General features: G+C 32.7%; 1 protein-coding gene across 1 annotated transcript; it reads right to left on the reverse strand.

Moving 5' to 3' along the window:
• Positions 1-6738: 6738 nt before the first annotated feature.
• On the reverse strand, positions 6739-7704 carry LOC125840621 (uncharacterized). The gene has a single exon (XM_049519585.1). It carries the CDS (start codon positions 7673-7675, stop codon positions 6899-6901), a length of 777 nt encoding a protein of 258 aa, XP_049375542.1. The 5' UTR covers positions 7676-7704; the 3' UTR covers positions 6739-6898.
• Between the last annotated feature and the right edge of the window lie 13410 nt (positions 7705-21114).

Raw genomic sequence — 21114 nt, forward strand, 5'->3', positions numbered from 1 at the left:
TGACACTATTACTTATGTTACAGATCCTGGTATGTATTCTTACAGTCATTTATTTATGCTTATGTTATTAAGAATAAATGATATGATGTAATAATTTCCATTTTCCTTTACATTATTTATGTTTGTTACTACGTAATCTTGTATGTAAGATAATATAGTGTTTTAGTTTTAGTGACTGATCGATTTTAAGTATTATTTTATAAATTCCATGATATAAAATTCCCGCGCGAAGCACGGATAATTTTACTATTATATATATAAAAGAGAACCCTAGACCCGCCTACGTGGAGCCACCACAAACCAGGATTCCCTTTTAATTTATTTATTTCCAAAATTAGCTTTCCCTTTCATGAAAAGTTGTGACTTCTATAAAAAAGTTGTGACTTTTATGAAAAGTTGTTACTTTTACGAAGAGTTGCGACTTTTATGAAGAGTTGCGACTTATGAAAAGTTGTGACTTTTATGGAAAGTTGTGACTTTTATGAAAGGTTGTGACTTTTCCAAAGAGTTGTGGCCTTTCCGATAAGGCGCAATAAGTATTTATTCACACTATCCTTTGTTGTCTATAAATAGAGGGATTTCCTCTCATTTTAAAACAACGAAAATTATGAACATCTTCTTTTTTTGCACAATTAAATATTTGTGTACTTTGCTCATGTTGAGTGGTTCACTGACACCATTGTTTTTGTATCAATACACTGGTGAATAGAATCGTTCTATCCTGAGAGGATCTATTCCTCTAAACCTCGGGTACTAGAGGGGAATAATTTCCTTAAGGGGACAATGTGCATTCAGTGGGCTTGATTTTTTTCCTTTCTGTTTCATTCTATTGTTACAGATCCTGGTTAGGGGTGTGTATCGGTCGGTTCGGTTCGGTTATAAGTATTATCGGTTCGGTTTATCGGTTTTTAAATATGCTAAACCGATAACCAAACCAATAAGATATTTGTTATCGATTTTCGGTTTATCGGTTTTAGGTCTTTAACGGTTCGGTTTTCGGTTTACACAATAAGAAAATGCTTTCAAAACAAATATATGACTTATCCAATAATTTGACGCGATACACATACATCGAAATAATCATTCCAAACAGGACAACAAGGACCAACTTGTTGTATTTTGGTCATCACAACAAAGACTTGGTTAATTTTCGATCACCATAATATATATAAAACGAGGTCCCCTTTATGCAATAAAGAGAATCAAATAAAACCAAATCATAGACAAAAGTCAAAACAGTAGCAAATGAGGCCATGCTTATGGTAACTAAATGAAGTTCTTACATTATTTTAAAAAAAACACACACACAAAATTTGAATTCCTAATGTTAATCAAATTGCAGATATTTACAATCGTGCAAAACCTAATATTAGTCAATTATAAACTAACTAAAGTAAATAAGTAATACTAAAAAGTAAAACCTAAAGGTTAAATAACTAAAAGTAGAGAGGAGAGTTAATTGTTAAGTAGTGTTAATTATTGCGTAGGGTTTTATATATTTAGTCTAATATACTACTAATTATATTAATATTTTTTTAATATATTATATATATGTATAACTAAAAATTAAAATAGTAAATTATTATATTCTTAATGGGTTATCGGTTAACCCAATAACCCAATATTAAAAACCAATAACGAACCGATAACCCAATAAATTTTTTTTGTAAAACCATTAAATAACCGTTATCCCAATAACCCAATAACAATAAACCAATAACACTTTTTTCGGTTCGGTTTTTGCACACCCCTAATCCTGGTATTTTTTTACAGTCATTAATTTATGCTTATGTTATTAATTATTATTTTTGAGTACATGTTTTAAACTTTGTTGTTTATGTTTATGCTTTTGATCATTATGTTGAAGTAAAGATATGTTAATCAAGAGTTTGATGTAATCATTAGACTATTGGTGTCATGTAGATTAGAATTCTTAAATTAGTAAAATAAATGACTTTGATCTTTATAGAGTTTTCAGTGGCTAAAAGATCCGTCGGATGTCCAATAAGGGACTTTTGAGTGTTCAAAAGTTATGGTGGTTCCACACTACCTTGGAGTTTTAGTTATTCAACTTTCTATCTTATTGAGGCATTCATCGATTAGTGACATCCAAAAAATAAAGGAATGTAGAGGGATGGTAAGTATTGTACCCAACCTTAATCAAAAGTTTGGGGTTCAAATGTTGGATTGAAGTCAATGAATTACCCCCTCAAAGTAGGATGAATCCATATTAATCAAATATTAAAGAATTAATTATCTCCTTATAAACATTAGTTTAAAAGTCGCAAAAAAATAAAATTTTAATCATATTGATCGAAACATAAACAACAATATGCCTTTTGGCTATCAAAGTAGTGTCATCGACTGCGAATGATTTTGAATAAGGGACTTGCCAAGACATCATTTAATCCAAATTTTGAGCGACATACATTATTTCATTGAACTCCAAGAGATGTGTTTATAAATTTTAATTAATTTATCAAGTACACAACTAATTATATAAGATGTATAATAGTTAGATTATGTATGGAGGCCTTGAATATGAGAAAAACTTTCGCAATTGATGAATAAAATGTTTGTACCACTTTTTATAAATACAAATATAGACAATGAAACAATTACATATCTTTTCTAAAGACTTTGATGATGAATAACTATAGTAAAATGAAGAATTAATAACAAAATGCATAAACACTTAGAATAAAATCTTTTTGGTTTTAAGATTAAGAAAATATGTCATTTCATCTCTGGATAAAATATTCTTGACAATTTATCGTAGAGTTGTACCCACTGGAAAACACTTCTATTATCAAATGTTCAGAGGTAGATTATTAACGTAGTTCACAACCGCACGAAACGCGGATAATTTACCTAGTATATGATATAAGAAAATGAGTGTTATGCCTCACATCACAAGTCACACGTAGCATATACATTTTTGAATTTTTTTTCTTTTGAGAGCAAAGTCTTAACTTATCTTGTTTAAAATGAGCTTTCAATCTTTTTCCCAAATGCGTCTAAATGTCTCAGCTCTAGCCAAAATAATGGTCAAGTGGTCAACAATGTCAAATTCAATTCACGTGTTCAAAAATCAAAATTGATTTCTATCATCGATTACTCATAGCCCCGCGATTCACGAGTCTTGGTGTATCACTAGTTTTTAAACCTATGAGCCCAATCCATTTGAGTTCAAAATTAATTTAGGCCGTTCATAACTCAATTTAATTTATATTTCAATACATTTTTATATTTCTAATTTTAACTCAATCCACTCATTTGACACCCTTAAGTAATGTGTAAATCTCCTCGGTTTTTGTTTCTTTTACCCTTTGCTGTTTCTTTTTCTTTTCTTTTTTTTGTGCCAGATCATGATGTCAAGTTCAATTACTAAGGCGATTTGATACTTTCTACAAGTCAATTTAACTATTTCAAACTTATTTAAGGGGTATGGGTGAGTTTTGAAACAAGAAAACATAATTAAATTGTTGCACATTTTATTTTTGTTCACTTTTGTAGAATTTTGGTCTCAATAGCAACACACTAATTACGAGTAGTCCTAATTGTTTTTGGTGATGGCAACCAAATTTGGGGGATCATCCTAACTGCTTGGCCAGAGTTGCAATTTCTAAGCAAAGATTCGAGAGCTTATGCAGCAGTAATGTGGCACCGTTGTACAATATCAAGTGGGAAAGAGTGTGATGACCCGCCACGTCATCATATCATCTAGGCGTCATATGACATAAAAGTTGTTTATGTGGAAGCATACATCGAAAAGAAGATGATTTTTAGTGAAGATTCTAGAGAAACATGAGAATTTGCAATGGTAGATCCTAGAATATCATAGATTTGTATGGAAGGTCCTTGAAATATTTTAGACTTGTTGAATATTCTAGAAGAGAGACTTATTTGTAAATACGTAGAAATTTGTATAACAATTATTATTTGCATATTTCTCCCTAAGTGAACCGTATAAATAGAGGGACATCCAATTGTGATATATATGTATGTAATTTAATATTATACAAACTGGCGCTACAGCCAATCATGTCAATGGCATCATTTTAGAAGGTTTGCCAATATATGAAGGAACACCTTATACGTATAAAACATTTGAAGGTAACAGTTACAATTATAAAAAAAATGGTAGAATTACCAATACAATTAGACAGAATCAGGATAATTGTACCCTGTTATATTACTAATCACAAATGTGATAATAATCTTATTCTAGGAAATCTATTCTTTACTAGTCTAAATGACTACAGTATAGGTAAAGAAGGAATATATATATATATATATATATATATATATATATATATTCAATTAAGATTAGAAACTCATGTGGTGATATATTTGCTTTTTTAATTAGTAAATATTAAACAACCCACCTTTCAAATATTGCATTGATTTGTATTGGATTTATTTAATAACAAACAAAACTCTCCAAATAATTTGTACATTGATTTATTTGAATAAATTTACTAGTATAAATATAAAATATAAAATATAAAATATAAAATCAAGAAAATAATTAAAATGATTTGAGAGATATTTTTGTCTTTACATAGACTTATTCCATGGTATTGACGGTATTAAATAGAATAGTCCACGGATTAAAATTTAGTCCATCTAATACATTGTTTGGTTACTTTATTTAATTTAATCCATAGATTGTTTATCCACCATATATGGTCTGATCTTATCCCTAGAAAATGGAGGGACAAATGTTTAACAAACCTTGGATAAGACCTCTAAATGACTTAAATATAACCTTATTCCTTTTCCTAAATTTCTTTTGTAATTTAATTTCCTTTTTATTTAGGGAAAGGCTCAAATATGCCATCGAACTTTCAGAAAAGGCTCATTTATGTCATCCGTTAAAAGTTTGGCTCATCTATGCCATTACCGTTTAAGAAAAGGCTCATTCATGCCATTATTTTTTAACGGTGGTTTTGCAAAACCATTTTTTACACATGGTCAATTATAATTTGGCCACGTCATTATTTTTTTCAGAATTTTGACTTTTTATTATAAAAATAATAATGACGTGGCCGAATTATAATTGGCCACGTGTAAAAAATGGTTTTGCAAAAAATGTTTGTTCAGAATTTTGATTTTTTATTATAAAAAAAATAATGACGTGGCCGAATTATAATTGGCCACGTGTAAAAAATGGTTTTGCAAAACCACGGTTAAAAAATAATGGCATGAATGAGCCTTTTCTTAAACGGTAATGGCATAGATGAGCCAAACTTTTAACGGATGGCATAAATGAGCCTTTTCTGAAAGTTCGATGGCATATTTGAGCCTTTTCCCTTTTATTTATATTGGAATGGTTATAAATGTTCTTTTCAATTCTCCAAGTCCATTTAGTGTAGTTTAATTATTTCACTAATTTTGTTTTCTATTTTTTTTGAATTTTTTTAATTCAAGGTAGTTTGTCGATTAACCACTTGAACTATTTGTTTTTTTAATAAGCTTTAGGTATTGAACAATTTAAGTAGTCTTAAATTTATGTTAAATTTAAGATATATTTGACCAACAAAAAATTAGAAATACACATTGTCATCAAGGATCTCCTTAGTGATACCAGGTACATCACACCTTAAAATATATATATATATATATATATATATATATATATATATAAACTAGTTAAATGGAATAGATAATCCTACAAAAAAAAAATATCGTCCGGCGGTTATCTACCTTGACCCAATTACATGAAATAAACAATCTCAAAATAACACAAGGGTATAGTAGGAAATAATTTTTTGGTAGAGTTTTAAATTAAACACAAGATTAAGTAGAAAGTAATGAACCAAACACTTGACAAAAATAATCCATGCACTACTAATCCCTGCATTACGAATCCCTGAGTTATCAATGTTTGTACCAAACGACTCCTAAATCCTATGTATTACTATTACCTCCAAATGGAAGGTATTATTAGTAATATATCCTATAATACCATATAGGATGTATACCTAATCCATGGATCAGTTATACATAGGCTCAAATTCCTACCAAACATAGTACTAAATAATACCATACATAATACATAGACTATCTCTTCTAATACCTCCTACCAAACGACCCCTTAGAGTCTTAGGCTGACTTGGCATACCAAGATTACAAGCAAATAGTGTAAGAATGAGCACGTTGTCAAGTGCCGTATGTGTTCTTAATAGAACAACACAATTCTTTCTAGCAATTTTTGTGTGCTCTCTTAGTCTCTACCATTCTCTCAGCGACTAAGAATTCATAGTCTTAAGCTGAGCAAATAGTGCAAGAATGAGTAAGTTGTAAGTATCGCACATGTGCTTAATAGAAAACTAAGAACGTGACAGCCTAGTTGTCAAGTTGTTTTTTTAGAAAATGTGTTACTATAAACCAATTTCTTTGTCGCAGTGCTCATATTTTATAGATATGAAAAAAACCACTTGAATAAGTAAATTAAAATCCATTTTTTCAACGAGGTACTTGTTGCTAGTGAAATGTAATAGGTAATTTTTCTTTTACTACTATTTTGATGTTATTGCTTATAGGGAAACATTGTCTTATTTGACAAGTGATCTTAATTATCAAACCTATATGTGATCATTGAACACTACTTTTAGATTCAATTTTTTTCAAATGCTTGACAAGTGCACAAGATCAACAGCCTGGTTTATCCTTATTAAGTAAGTAACTCATTTCCATTGATAGTATGTGGCAGTACCAAATCAAAGATTTTTCTGTTAGGAGGTTCAATTGCATTCTATTATACTTCTACAGGCAAGTGACACCAAATCAAAGATCCGAAAATTTGCAAGACACAGTAACAACTCTAACTCTTATTGCACATGCCAGTTTGTAATTAACATTTAGAGTGGAAGCAATCTGTGTTAGTAGCATCTCATTTGACAAAGTCATCTCGTCTCGTGAGATTAGGATGGTCAAAACAACATGGACGACAAAGGCAGTCAATAGCATGTATCAGTTTTCTCCGAGGACCAACAGCGTGTGAACCCATCTCCTTGAGCTTTTCCATGGTTAGATTTGCCAATTGATACTTGTTAATGCTCTTGGTCTGAAAGATGTTCACAAAATGTTCAAAGCCCCTTGAAACCAGCCAACTTCTCAAGCCTCCAGCACTTTCAAGCTTGCGCTCAAGATTAATTGCTCTTATTCTTTTATTAATCAACGCACCCTTATCAGCAGTAATAATTGATGGCTTGGTAATCTTAGAGGTGGAGCAAACACCAGTCGTTCTATTAGTTTTGAAACTAGGCATTGGTCGACTTTCTAAACGCTCTCTTTCACTTTGCCTTAATGGTCTTGGGAACTGAGAAGTTAATTGTGGAACTACTTCTGCAACTGTTGGTATAGCAAGTTCAGGTGTCAAAGACTTTGGCACCTCCTTTTCACAAACTACCTGAGCTTCAGTATGCATCTCAACTTGTTGTGGTTGATTATCAGTAGGTTTAATCGTTGGTACATGTATCAGGCTTTCTCCAGCATTATGCACCACGGACTGCTTAGGTACAGGTAGGGGTGGGACCAAAATTGTAACTTTCTGCTTCTTGACTATTATCCAGCTATCTTCATCCAGGTGGTTTACCTGTGAAGGTCCCGGACTATCCTTCTTGGTTTTAGGAACAGGTACAGACTGTCGATGTTTTGTCCTTGCCATAAGTTGCTGACCTGCTGAATATGGAAGAATAAAAAACAATTCTGTATGATGAATATATGCACTTGAACCAAATAGCAACCAAATAGAAAAGTATTGACAGCCAGAAATATGTCAAAGACGCTAATCCAAAATATAATCCCCCTTCCCCACCCGTCAATGAAAAGGGATGTAAAGAATTGAAAAGCCAAACCAAAAGAAATTACTTGGAACAAGATCTGCAACACAAGGCTGTCTAACAGAACTAGCAGAAATCAAACAAGTTTAAGAACTAAGAACTACATTTCCAACCAACCAAAAAAAAAAACACATTACAAGTATATTATAAAGCATAAGCTTCAGTGTCTCTAGGTTAAAAATAGGATGTTTATAACAACAACTACAACAAATCAAGTGTAATCCAACAAGTGAGGTATGGGGAAGGTAGAGTATACACAGACCTTATCCCTACCTTTGAGAAGGTAGAGAGATTGTTTTTGAAATACGCTATGCTGAACAAACAGTGAAAAAGAGGCAATCATGACAAACAATGAAAAAGAGGAAATAGCAACAAACAAAAACAACAGCAAGATAATTAGCTATCAAGGTGAAACAAGAAGTAGTGATAGAAATCTAAAAATAAGGGAAGAAACTAATAATAGTAAACTCTGGAAAAGGGAACGACTACTAACTTAACCTTCTACCCTAATCATCGACCTCCACACCCTCCTATTAAGGGTCATGTCCCCCGTGAGCTAAAGTAGCACCATCCTGCTTAATCACCTCAGCCTTATGCCTACGTCTACCACTCCTCAAGCCTAGTACGGCCAACCTCTCACAACTGCTAACCAGGGAATCCGCACCTCTCCTCTTCATATGTCCGAACCATCTCAACCTCACTTCCCACATATTCTCTTCCACGGGAACCACTCATACCTTGCCCCGAATGTCTTCATTCCTATTTTTTTCTCTCATGGTATGTCTACACATCCAGCTCAACATCCTCATCTCCGCCACTCGCAGCTTCTAGATATGAGAGTTCTTGATTGGCCAACACTTTGCCCCATATAATATAGTCGGTCTGACCACCACTCGCAACTAAAAGGATATTTAAATCAAACTAAGAAATAACAATTATGCATGAATAGTAGGATGATACCATGATGCTGGACACCTAGATTTAATGTAAAAGGATATGGCCCTCAAATTTCCAAGAGTGTCGTCTAGTGAAATTAATAATCCCTTCCATGGAACCTTACCATGGTAGACAATATACAAAATATCACCAGAACCAAAAGAATTTATTGATGAGATTTACTACTATATCAAATCCTTAGGTTTAAAGCATTTCTGGTCATTGGAAATGGAAACTATAGTTAGAGGCTTTATGTTTTCGTAGATCAAGGATCATTTCATACATTGGCTTGAAGTGGAAGAAGACAGCATCACAACAATGATTGATGTAGTAGAAGTAGCATAGATGACAATTGACAACCATCAAAAAAAAAAATAACTACAGTGATTGTGGTGTTAAATTAGGTCTTAGGCCTAACTCACACTCCAAAAGCTAGCTCAAAGGGAGGAGGATTGCCCAAACCTTATAAGGAGTCCACCCATCTCATTAACCACCGATGTGGGACTTTTGTCATTCTTTAACAGGTATTAATGTGATTCACTTTGTTTTACCATAATGACAGGCTGCACCATTCAAAGTATGATGTTTGACAGAGTGGCTCCTCAGAGCTGCTAAGCCTACTTCAGAATATTAGTGAACTCCATCAGGTACCAAGACAATGTAAATGTTTTCTAATTCTTTTTTTTGACAAATAAATGTTTTCTAATTCTTAAGAATCAAAAGACTACAGTTCAAGAGATGATTGCCGTGAGCATTCTCCCGGTACTCTGTGGAATAACAGTCAAAAGATCTTCCTCAGAACATAAAAAGGAAGACCAAACTAATAATGACAACCTTTCTCAAGAATTTAGAATGCCACATCACATGAAGTTGATGGCTACATCTATGAGCCAGATATATCAGATAGTGGACGCTGGTATCTACCAAAAAAATAATTCAAATGTCGATTTTGGTACCACAATCGAAGAAACGAACAATCTACAGATACGTACATCCACAAGACCAAAACTTCAACACTTCAAATGTTTAGTCGCTCCCAGGATAAACTGCAATCCTGCAGCAATCATGTCTCAAAAGTCAATACTATACCCAAACTACTACGGGTGTCTTAAAGAGACAGGAAAATCTTCCCAAAGATGCCGTGAATAACAAAAGAAAGCCCTTGGTAAATATTTCATAAACAACTTATGATCAAATTTCCATTCACCAAGCATTGCCACCAGATTGGGAAGTGGAGTCTCCAGATGCCAAGTATACTCATCAATTTTAGGCTTCATTCGTCTTTTTGGTCTATATGACAAATCAATCAACACAATATGAACAGTAACAAGATGACAAGTTATGTACTATATATATACTACAAATTCACACCCTACATTCTACTGAGATCATAAAGTGAATAAAATTAGAACTTTCAATAATATTACTAATATCATAAATTACCCATCATTCATTTACAGTTGTCCTCGATGAGTTATTGTATTATGAAAACGGTCAATAATGACATCATTACTTACATTTGCAAATAAATCACGCTCTATGTAACACACTAAACAATCATTTAAATATTGATCACCAATGTCATTTTGTACTTCATTTTTTATGTGCTTCATGGATGAGAATACTCTCTCCACAGTTGTCGCAGCAACAGGTAAAATCAGAGTCAACTTCACAAGTAAATAAGTCTCCACAAGATTTGCCTCAACCAATGCCTTTGCCAAATCATAAATTCCTCGCAAGTTGGAGAATTAGGGATTACCATCTTGCATATGAATTATGAAAGTGTCAAGTTAGTAACTCAAATCTGTCCATTATAAAGCTAATTTGGATAACACTTTACTAAAGTCATGATTCTACCTTTATTAAAGTTAGAGAACGAATTGATTGGATTCAAGCTATCCATCCCAAAAAGCAAATCACTACATCAAAACGATCATTAAGCTCTTGAAGTTGCACATCAATGACAACAAAAAAAAAGCCTCAACACGCAAGTGGTGCGAATAACAAACACTTGAAGACTTACGCTTTGACTTTCTAGGAAAATAAGACTCATCCAACTTGGGAATCAAGATATCATAAAAATCACAAAATGAGGAAACATCCTTTAACAAAGATTCCAATCCAGTTTTCCTCATATCTTGCAGTGTTAAGAAACTCCACAACATTAACAATATTTTGATCTTTTTTTGGTAAAATCTTGCTCATCTCATTTGACATTACCAACATCAAGTAAAGCATAAAAACAAATTTGAATGTTTTAATATTTGTCAAAAGATATTCTGCTTGATTTCTATCACTTGAGGTGGAACTTTTGTGTTCAATCACATCAACAATAGATGAGAAAATTACAATAAAGTTATTAAATGTGATCCCTAACGAGTATCACCTGATCTTTGGAACCCACATTCTTGTTGTAATACTTGTCAAGTATGAACTTCACAGGATTCGAATAATTGTTCCAACTGTTCAACTTAGTGATGATGGAGTAGGTCTCTATGCTTGAAAGATCCACCAACAACATTCAACACATTAGTAACATGATAAAAAAAGTCTTCAATATCTGAATGTGTTTTAGCAATAGATACAAGTGTTAGTTGCAATTGATGAGCAAAACAATAAATGTAATATGCCGATGGGCTATCTTTCATAATCAAGTTTTAAGACCATTTATCTCTCCCTTTGTATTACTAGCTCCATCGTAATGTTGTCCACGAATTATGGATGGACTTAGTGAATGATAGGAAAGCAAAGAATAATTTTTTTTTCTTCAATGAGCATGCCAATGTATCAGTTGGCTATGATCCAAAAGGACACTGTCAATGCTTGTGCAAGAAAAAATGTTGAAAGCTATAATTGAGGACTTAAATAGAGATTACTTTAGTATATTAGTTGATGAGTCTAAAGACATCTCACACAAAGAACAAATGACTCTTATTTTGTGGTATGTAAATAAGAATGATAAAGTAGTAGAACGATTTCTCGGTCTTGTCCATGTTAGTAATACATTAGCATGCTCATTGCATAAAGAAATTTATTCTTTGCTTCCGATCATTCATTAAGTCCATCCAAAATATGTGGACAAGGTTACAATGGAGCTAGTAATATGAAGGGAGAGATAAATAGCCTCAAAACTTTAATTATGATAGATGGTTCATCGGTATATTGCATTCATTGTTTTGCTCATCAATTGCAACAACCACTTGTAGCTATTGCTAAAAAACATTCGGATGTCAACGACTTTTTTGATCATGTTACTAATGTGTTGAATGTTGTTGGAAGATCTTTCAAGAATAGAGATTTACTCCGTCATCACCAAGCTAAAAAGTTGGAGCAATTACTTGAATGTGATGAATTTCATACTAGACAAGGTTTACATCAAAAACATGAGCTCCAAAGACCAGGTGATATTCGTTGGGATCACATTTCAAAATATTAGATAACTTTATTGTTATTTTCTCATCTATTGTTCATGTACTTAAAGTGATTGAACATTAAGGTTCCACCTTAAGTGAGAAATCAAGCAGAATATCTTTTGATAGAGACTAAAACATTCAAATTTATCTTTATGTTTCACTTGATGTTGAAAGATTTGGCAATGTCAAATAAGTTGAGCAAGATTTTACCAAATCTTAAAAGATCAAAATATTGTTAATGACGTGGAGTTTCTTAATATTGCAAAGAAAAGATTGCAAGATATGAGGAAAACTGGATGGAAATTTTTGTTGGATGATGTTTCCTCATTTTGTGATTCGCATGATATCTTGATTCCCAAGTTAGATGAGTCTTATTTCCTTGGAAAGTCAAAGCACAAGTCTTTGGGTGTTTGTTATTTGCACCACTAGCGTGTTGAAGTCTTTTTTGTTGTCATTGATGTGCAATTTTAAGAATTTAATGATCGTTTTGATGTAGTGAGTAGTGATTTATCTTTTTGGGATGAGTAGCTTAAATCTAATCACTTCTTTCTCTAACTTTGACAAAGGTAGAATCATGACTTTAGCAAAGTGTTCTCTAAGTGAGTTTGATAATGGATTGATTCGTGATTTGAGTTACCAACTAGATACATTCATAATTCATATGCAAAGTGGTAATCCAAGTTCTCCAACTTGCAAGGAACTTGTGATGGCAAAGACATTGGTTGAGGCAAATCTTGTGGAGACTTATTCACTTGTTTATTTACTAGTGGCATTGACTCTGATATAACCTGTTGCTATGTCAACTGCGGAGAGAACATTCTCATCCATGAAGCACATTAAAAAGGAAGTACGGAATAGCATTGGTGATCAATATTTAAATGATTGTATAGTGTGTTACATAAAACGTGATGTATTTGCAAATGTAAGTACTAATGTCATGATTAACTGTTTTCAAAATATGAAAACTCGTCGAGAACAATTGTAAATGAATAATAGATAGTTATGATACTAGTAATATTATTGAAAGTTTTATCTTTGTTCACTTCATGATCTTAGTCGAATGTGGGGTGTGAATTTGTAGTATATATTGATGAGTCTACTTGGCACCCGAGACTTCAAATCCTAATTCCGCCTCAGTCTAAAATTGTGAAAACAATATTATTTTTGTTTTTGATAAGTAAATAATTTAATTGATAATAACAATGTCAACCATATACAAGAGGTATACTCAAAAAGGAGAAACCTACAAATATGGTTCTCTATAATGACACTCAATCCTCTCTGTACAATCATGAACTACGTGAGTGCACCAAAAGAAAATAAGGGATCGGAGACTACTCCTCAAGTGAGCAAAGCTTATCTCCATCCTTTCAAAAGCTCTCTCATTTCTCTCTTTCCAAATGACCCATACTAAAGCAATAGGGGTAACATTTCAAGCCTTGTGCCTTTTTCTCCTAGCTCCCCTCACACTTGTGATGGCTCCTTCGTACATATCATTTATGTCATTTTCATACTTGATATGGGTGCATTTCTTCTCAATTACCTAGTGAAAGGCTTCTCTTGGCACTTTATCATGGATGCATTTCTTCTCATTTACCTAGTGAAAGATTTCTCTTGGCACTCTATCATGTACCTTTTTGAAGTCTGTAAATATCACATGGAGATCCTTCTTCCTTTTCCTAGTGATTTCTGTCAACCTACTTTGTACAAATATAACCTCTTTAATTAATCTACCAAGCAATCCAAGCTGGTTTTCTACCCTTATAATGCCACTAAATCAATGTTGTATCACTCTTTCCAAAAGCTTTGTGGTATACCATGTAAGTTCAATACCACCCTAGCTTCTTCTTCTTATTTTTGATAAGGTAAATGTTTTATAAAAAAGTACCGAGAAGGTATAGAATGGAACAAACATACAGAGAATAAAGCACAACCCACTACATTCTCCTTCCTAACAAATCTAAGAAATCCAGATACTGATTCAGATTCACTAGGTAGGCAACTTTTACTCCAGAAGTACAAATTTTGTAAGCATCTATTTATAGTTCAAGAAACCAAAACATTTTTCCCTTCAAAACAAGCCTTGTAACTTATTTAGTATTGGAACAATTTTAATATCTGCTTTGTTTTATGTACTGGAATCAACTCTTTCTCGACTTATTTAGCATCTTTGTGGGCCAGAATATAACATTGAATAACCTGGTTAGTCATACTATTCCAATCTTCCAAGGAACTTCCGAACGTCACTATAGATGCCATCTCAATGACATTTTACATACATCTCATATTATTCATGGCATCATCTAATTCACTTGATTCGATTCTATGAGTTCAATTAAGGTTCTATTTGTACTAGATGTATGAAATTTGTAAAGTTACTTCTCTGGTCAAAACTTGTTGAAATCATCTTTAATATACTTAACTTGGTTCAAGTTTTTACTCCTTTTTTCCCTCAATCACGTTAACTCATACATTTCTTTCTCTCCTTCCTGCATCCCTCACTGTTGCTGCATCTAAGGATGTATCCAACTTTGCTAATTGCTTCCTCAGCTTCTTTCTTTCGTTCTCTTATACTCTTCCAGGCTTTTCCATCTTTCGCTCTTGGTAACTTTTAAACCACTCTTTTTCTAGTAGCTCTCCATACTTCTTCACTCTACCACGTATTCTTGCAGTTAATTCCCTAAGTAGTAAACCCAACAAGAACCCACTTATTACCTTTTTAGTACAAATCGTTTCTTCACTCCTGACATTTGTAGCAGCTATATTTTTTCCTTCAGTACTTCCAATTTCACCTAGAGGAATCTAAATTTAGGTCCCATACACCGCTAATGAAGAGTTAAGACATAATTATTCAGATTGGCTCGAGAATATAGAAGTATTTTCTTGATGTTTCATTATTCAAATATTCTTTTTTTTATAACCGAGAAATATGTCTGTGACCCGCCCTTTGGACCAATCACAGTCTTCTAAACTCAGTGGATAATGGGCCCGCCCCTCTATCCTTCTCCACTTAAATACTGGACTTCGCTTTGCATGGTGTAGGGTTTGAACATGTGACCTAAGCCACAAATCCTCTGCCTTTTGCCACTCGAGCTAGGCCTTGGGGGCCATTATTCAAATATTCTTGCTTTGCATTCCATCAGTTTTGTTTCTGATCAAAACATTTTTTATGCTATTAAGTACTTCCTCTCCCAAAAACCTTATTTCCTTTCTGCAGTGTAGGTAGAATGAAAATTCCTAAGACCTAGGATGAAAATCTCCCCAAAGTCTCCTTTATCCTGCATTTGGTTCGCGGATTGAAGGCAAGATACCCTATTTCTATATTCCTAACTAATATTTGGGTTTAACAGTGAGCTTAGAAACTTTAGCCGAGTAATATAATACCCCCATTAACCTGCTTTAATTCAAGAAAGTTCATACCCTTGAGAGATCAAAATAGGGTTTTTCCACTTTCAGGTCCAAAACAACAGAAAAACAAAACAGCAACGAAGAAACTACAATTATCCGCTAAAAACACAGCAAATCAACAAATAAAATATAACACGAACAATTGATGAGATGTGCTCTAATCAATGAAAGTTCAATGTGGATAAATGCATTCACCCATAACCCAATCATTCAACAAATTGTGAAGTAGCAGATTTAATAGGACTAACCTTAAGAAGAAGTAGGCGATGAATGCTGCTGGTAGAAGAGGAGGAAGTGCCACAGTATTTGACAAGAATGAGGGCACGACACCGGAAAAATGAGCTAACAATGCCTCCAACTTTTCAGTTAAATAAACGGGAAAAGGATCAAAAATATCTTTATATTATTCGAAAAAGTTTAATTTTACGCTTAAAACTTAATAGATATTTTAAAATTATTATTATTAATATTACTTATTACGTGGCATCTCCCTATTGGATAAAATAAAATCCCCAATTAACTCCCGCATTAAGATTTATTAATTAAACTTTTCTTATTTGGTTATTTTCATTAGAATTACTATTAAATATTTTATTAATTAGATATTTTATAGTTAGTGTAAGGACAAAATAGAAATTCAACTTTGAAGGTTAGAGCTTTCTATTTTTAATAACATATGATATGATATGATGATGCAAATATTAAAATAATATACACCGAATTAAAATGAAAAAATAAAAAACAATTGCAAAATAATTTCATCGGCAAGTGTAGATTCTACATCATTGATCTCCAATAGAAATAAAATCAAAGGTTTAGATGGTCATTAAGAAAATAATATAAAAAAAATTAAGTAAAACTTACCTGCGGAGAGACCCCAAATGTCAATATCTCATAAATGTCAGCTTGTCATCTAAGATTCTTGATGCTAATATCACAAAATTGTCCAGGATTTCAGTTACATGTGAATGTAAATCAAGTGCTAAATATCATAGTATGGAAGAATCCTCTCTAAGTCGGAGGCGAACCAGGATTTGAAGATTTCAGGTGCACAAATATTATGTTAGCACGAATTTGAGATCTAAGATAAACTTAAAATAAAAACAAGGGAAAAGGGTCAAAAATACCCCTCAACTTTGGTTTATTGTTTGACTTTACCCTCGCCGTTAAAATGAAGTTAAATTTACCCTCACCGTTACTAATTTCACCAAAATTACCCCTCAAATGGATGGAAAGCCCCAAATTAACCCGAATTTTAAAAAAAGACCCATTCCCCATTTTAAACCCAATGCCCCGACCCCTCTAACCTAAAACCCAATCTCTTTTACCCATTACACTAAGAGAGCATAAGATTCCATTCCTTCTGAGTAATCAACTGCCAGAATAAGCCTCGAAGCTCTAACGTCGGCGCAAAATCACCAAAATCATCCACCATACCATCACTCAACTTCTGCAAAACAGCACACCTTGGCCCTTACCATCAATCTCAATATGGCCATCTTCGTCCATGCACAGCCTCTCACCCATCGGATAAAATAGCAGTAGAGCTTTGCTTAATACCTCCTTAAGCACCTTTCGGTCAAAAAAATTTAGGGATCTTGTTGGCCTATAGAAACAAACACTGGTGTGTGGAAATTAGGCACCACCAAATCAACATTAGAGTTCCACAACCTCAGTTGCGGAGTCTCCGTCACCGGTTACACCATCGTTAATTTTCCCACAGAGTTCCACAGCCCCAGTTATGGCGTCTCAGTCATCGGCTACACCACTGTCGATTTTCCCACCTTGATCTTCATCATTGATCAATCAACTCTATTTCTGAAATGAAAAAAACACAAAAGTTTCTCTAAAATTACCGATCGAAATTACAAATTATTTATTTTCAATTACCCGCTAATGTGATATGCTAGCAACTTTCATTGTTAAATATCCATTAGCATAATAAAATGAAATTAACTCAATAGAAAATGACTTACTTTGTGAGGAGAAGGAGAATGATATTGTAGTTGAGCTTTTTTGCCTCTAAGTTATGGGTGTTAATTGATAATAGGGTATTTCAACTGAGGAAGGAGAGGAAGATTAGAGAAATGGATTTAGGGTTTTAATTTGGTATGAATTCGTGGGTCGGGTTCAAATTAAAAGAGAAATTGGGTCATTTTAATCAAAATTGGGTAATTTTAGTTGATTTGGGGCTTTCCATCCATTTGAGGGGTAATTTTGGTGAAATTAGTAACGGTGAGGGTATATTTAACTTCATTTTAACGGCGAGGGTAAAGTCAAACAATAAACCAAAGTTGAAGGGTATTTTTGACCCTTTTCCCTAAAAACAATGAAATAAGGCTCTAGCTGAATTCAAGTCCTATGGGTTTTTTTTTTTGGTTTCCCACCCAGTGTCCGGAGCCCACATTGAAGCTCCGACTAAATCCGAATCGCACTCTGCAGGGCCCATTCGAGGGTGATGCTCATAACAAGATTTTCTCCATACCCAAGGCTCGAACCCAAGACCTCTTGTTAAGGGTGAAGCACTCTCACCAGTGCACCACAACCCATGTTGGTGAGGTTCCTATGGCTTATACCAATAGCACAATGACACTTCTATGCTCCTCATGGGTGTACTGTTAATTATATCCTAATTTACGCGAGTTTCTTTTTTTTTTTTTTGATTTGCACCGGGTGTCCGAGTCTCTTTGAGCCCCGACTAATCCCGGGGGTGCACAGGCCCTCGGCAAGGAGTTTCCCGCAATAATTTATGCGAGTTTCTCAAGATACATATATATATATATATATACACATAATTTTTTTCGAAGTTAACGGATGCATGTGCACCCCACCTATAAGGGTAGGTCCGCCTCTATCTCAAGTAAAGAAACTTTTAAAATAAAATTAGAGGGAACCATTTATTAGTCAATTATGATATTGTAATGATCCTCCATTCGGGTAGTTAATCAAATATAAGCTTTTTCTTATAAAATAGCTAAATTAACATACGTAAACCATAAAGGAAATTAAAAACTACGTACTTAACAGTTCAAATAAAGTCCTTCCTAAACTGTCACTTCTTCAAACACCTAGTGTGCATCAGATGTGTAAATATTGATATTACAAAAATAAATATGTAAAATTAACTCTATATTAGAAGTACTACACCATAATAATAATAATGGAAAATCTATAAAGGAAATATTTCAGGTATATGTTACGATTATTATTATGGTGACACTTAATTTTCTAAGATGACAAAATTTTGAAAAACTAAATTTAGAAAAAAAAAATCAGCCATAAGAACATCATATGCAAAAATATAGTTATGTTTTTATTTATATGTTGTATGTATTTTAGCCTGATAGGAAGAAAAAATCTCTGATGTGAGCATTTCTCACTTAAATGGATAATATACGCCACGCGCATCTGAATTGAGTTTTATTTCTATATAAAATTATAAAAGAGAGTCAAAAATCAAGCTTTCAACTTTGAATCTAGATTTTCCCTTAATGCCTCCTTGCTGCTTACAAAAATACAATTGTTTCCTTCCTTCACAAGCATTCAGTTATTCTACATTGATTTTACTATGTTTCTTATTTAATGATTCTTTGAAACACTACTAATCGCCACATCTTGCAAGCAACCATTGGGCATCAGGTCAAAATTTACTAAGAAAATTGCCTCCATTTTTAATAAGGCTTGTTCGAATTCATCTATATCAAGTTTAATTTTACCTATCTCACCATGAAATAAAAGCAAATATAACAATAAAAATTCAAAACAATTCATATAAAACTCTTAATAATTCATCAATGGAATTAATCATTTAGTCACAAGTCACAAGCCACAAGCCAAACGTTTAGCTCAATCATAAAAGAGATTCAAATTCGCATAGAAGACACAAGTTAAATTCTTGCTAATTACATTTTGTCTAATCTTTTTAGCTTTAGGTATTTTCAAGTTTTATATAGAATTCCTTGAATTTTTTTGTTTCCAACACTGCACATAATATCTCATTCAAATTTAAATGTACCATGTAGTAGGTCGAGAAAAAAAATCAAGTTAACACATTGAACAATATATATAAGATCAGCTAAGTTGAATCCAAAATAATAAGTTTGGCATGATTCTTCTTATCCCAAATATTTTCTTATATATAAGTCTCTAAAAGTTGTTGTTCAAACTTCTTATTTCAATACGAATTCAAATTAATCGAATTTTAATGCGTATATCGGATAAGAAATCCAGGAAAACAACATTTTATGTTGAGGCACTTGGTATCATGTATTTTGCGTTGAAGGTTGATATGTTAAGTTGAATTTCTCTAATAAATTGAACACCTCACAAGTCACATCTTAATAATAATATTTATATTCATAATTAAATAAATCTTCCTTTACTTTTGAATATGTCCTGAATTTATATACTTGTTACTCAATGTCTATAACTTTAAATTTTAAACTTGTTAAATTTAAATTTTGAATCCGTATCTATCATCTCAAAGCATCATAACCTTATAATAATACTTGATTCATCAAAGCCAATATAAGTCATCAATTTTGACCTTTTTCATGACTTATCTGAGTACAACAAAAATAACACATTTAGTGTAATTCCACAAGTCTACGTAGATCTTACTCTTACCATGAGAAGGTAGAGAGGTTGTTCTAGACACATTCTCGACTCAAATAAAGCATTTCAGTAAGTTTTAAGAAGAGATACAATAGTAGTAAAGAAGAAAGTGAAATAAAGTAAAAATATAAAATATTATAAACTTGATTTCATATATATTGAAATATCAATACTCTTACATCTCAATAGTGAAATATATCAATCAACTTATTAATTATTGCCACTTGAAGAACAAATTACAATTGGTCCCAACAATAAAACACAACCCTCCATCTTGTATCTCCCAATGGCAATTACTAGCACCTACACAAGTATTTTTATCTCTATCATAGTCAAAAATCTCAAAATGTCCATGTTGTTTAGTACTTGTTAAAACATTAATGTCACAAAAGACATGATTGTCACCTTTGACAACTATGGGAACATCAATATTATATGAATCCCTTGGATTCATTGGATGATCACCAAGACCTTGTCCTCTCAAAGTGCATTTCACATCCACTTTTGATGAAGCAACATTAACAATGATTACATTGTAGTCAAACAAGATTAATGAATTAACAGAAGTTGAGAATAAACTAATTACAAAACAAAGTATTAAGACTTGAGACAATGGGTTAGACATATTTTTTTGATTGTGTATGTTTTTCTTTTGTGTTGATGTGACTCCAATTTATAGCATTAATATGTGATGATATTTTTGCTCTTTTGACTAAATATAGAAGTTTAATTAATTTTAATTCATAAAAGTGAAATTCTACGAAAAGAAAGAGACCAAACATACATATTAGGGAGAAAAACAAATTGTTCAAACAAAAATATAAAAGAAATAACAGTTACTACAATTCTTAAATTAAAAATTATTCCTTTTATATATCAGTTTATGTGATGTA

The sequence above is a fragment of the Solanum verrucosum genome, unplaced genomic scaffold, assembly GCF_900185275.1.
Source record: "Solanum verrucosum unplaced genomic scaffold, falcon-dt-bn FXZP01000176.1, whole genome shotgun sequence".
In the NCBI taxonomy this organism is placed as follows: domain Eukaryota; kingdom Viridiplantae; phylum Streptophyta; class Magnoliopsida; order Solanales; family Solanaceae; genus Solanum; species Solanum verrucosum.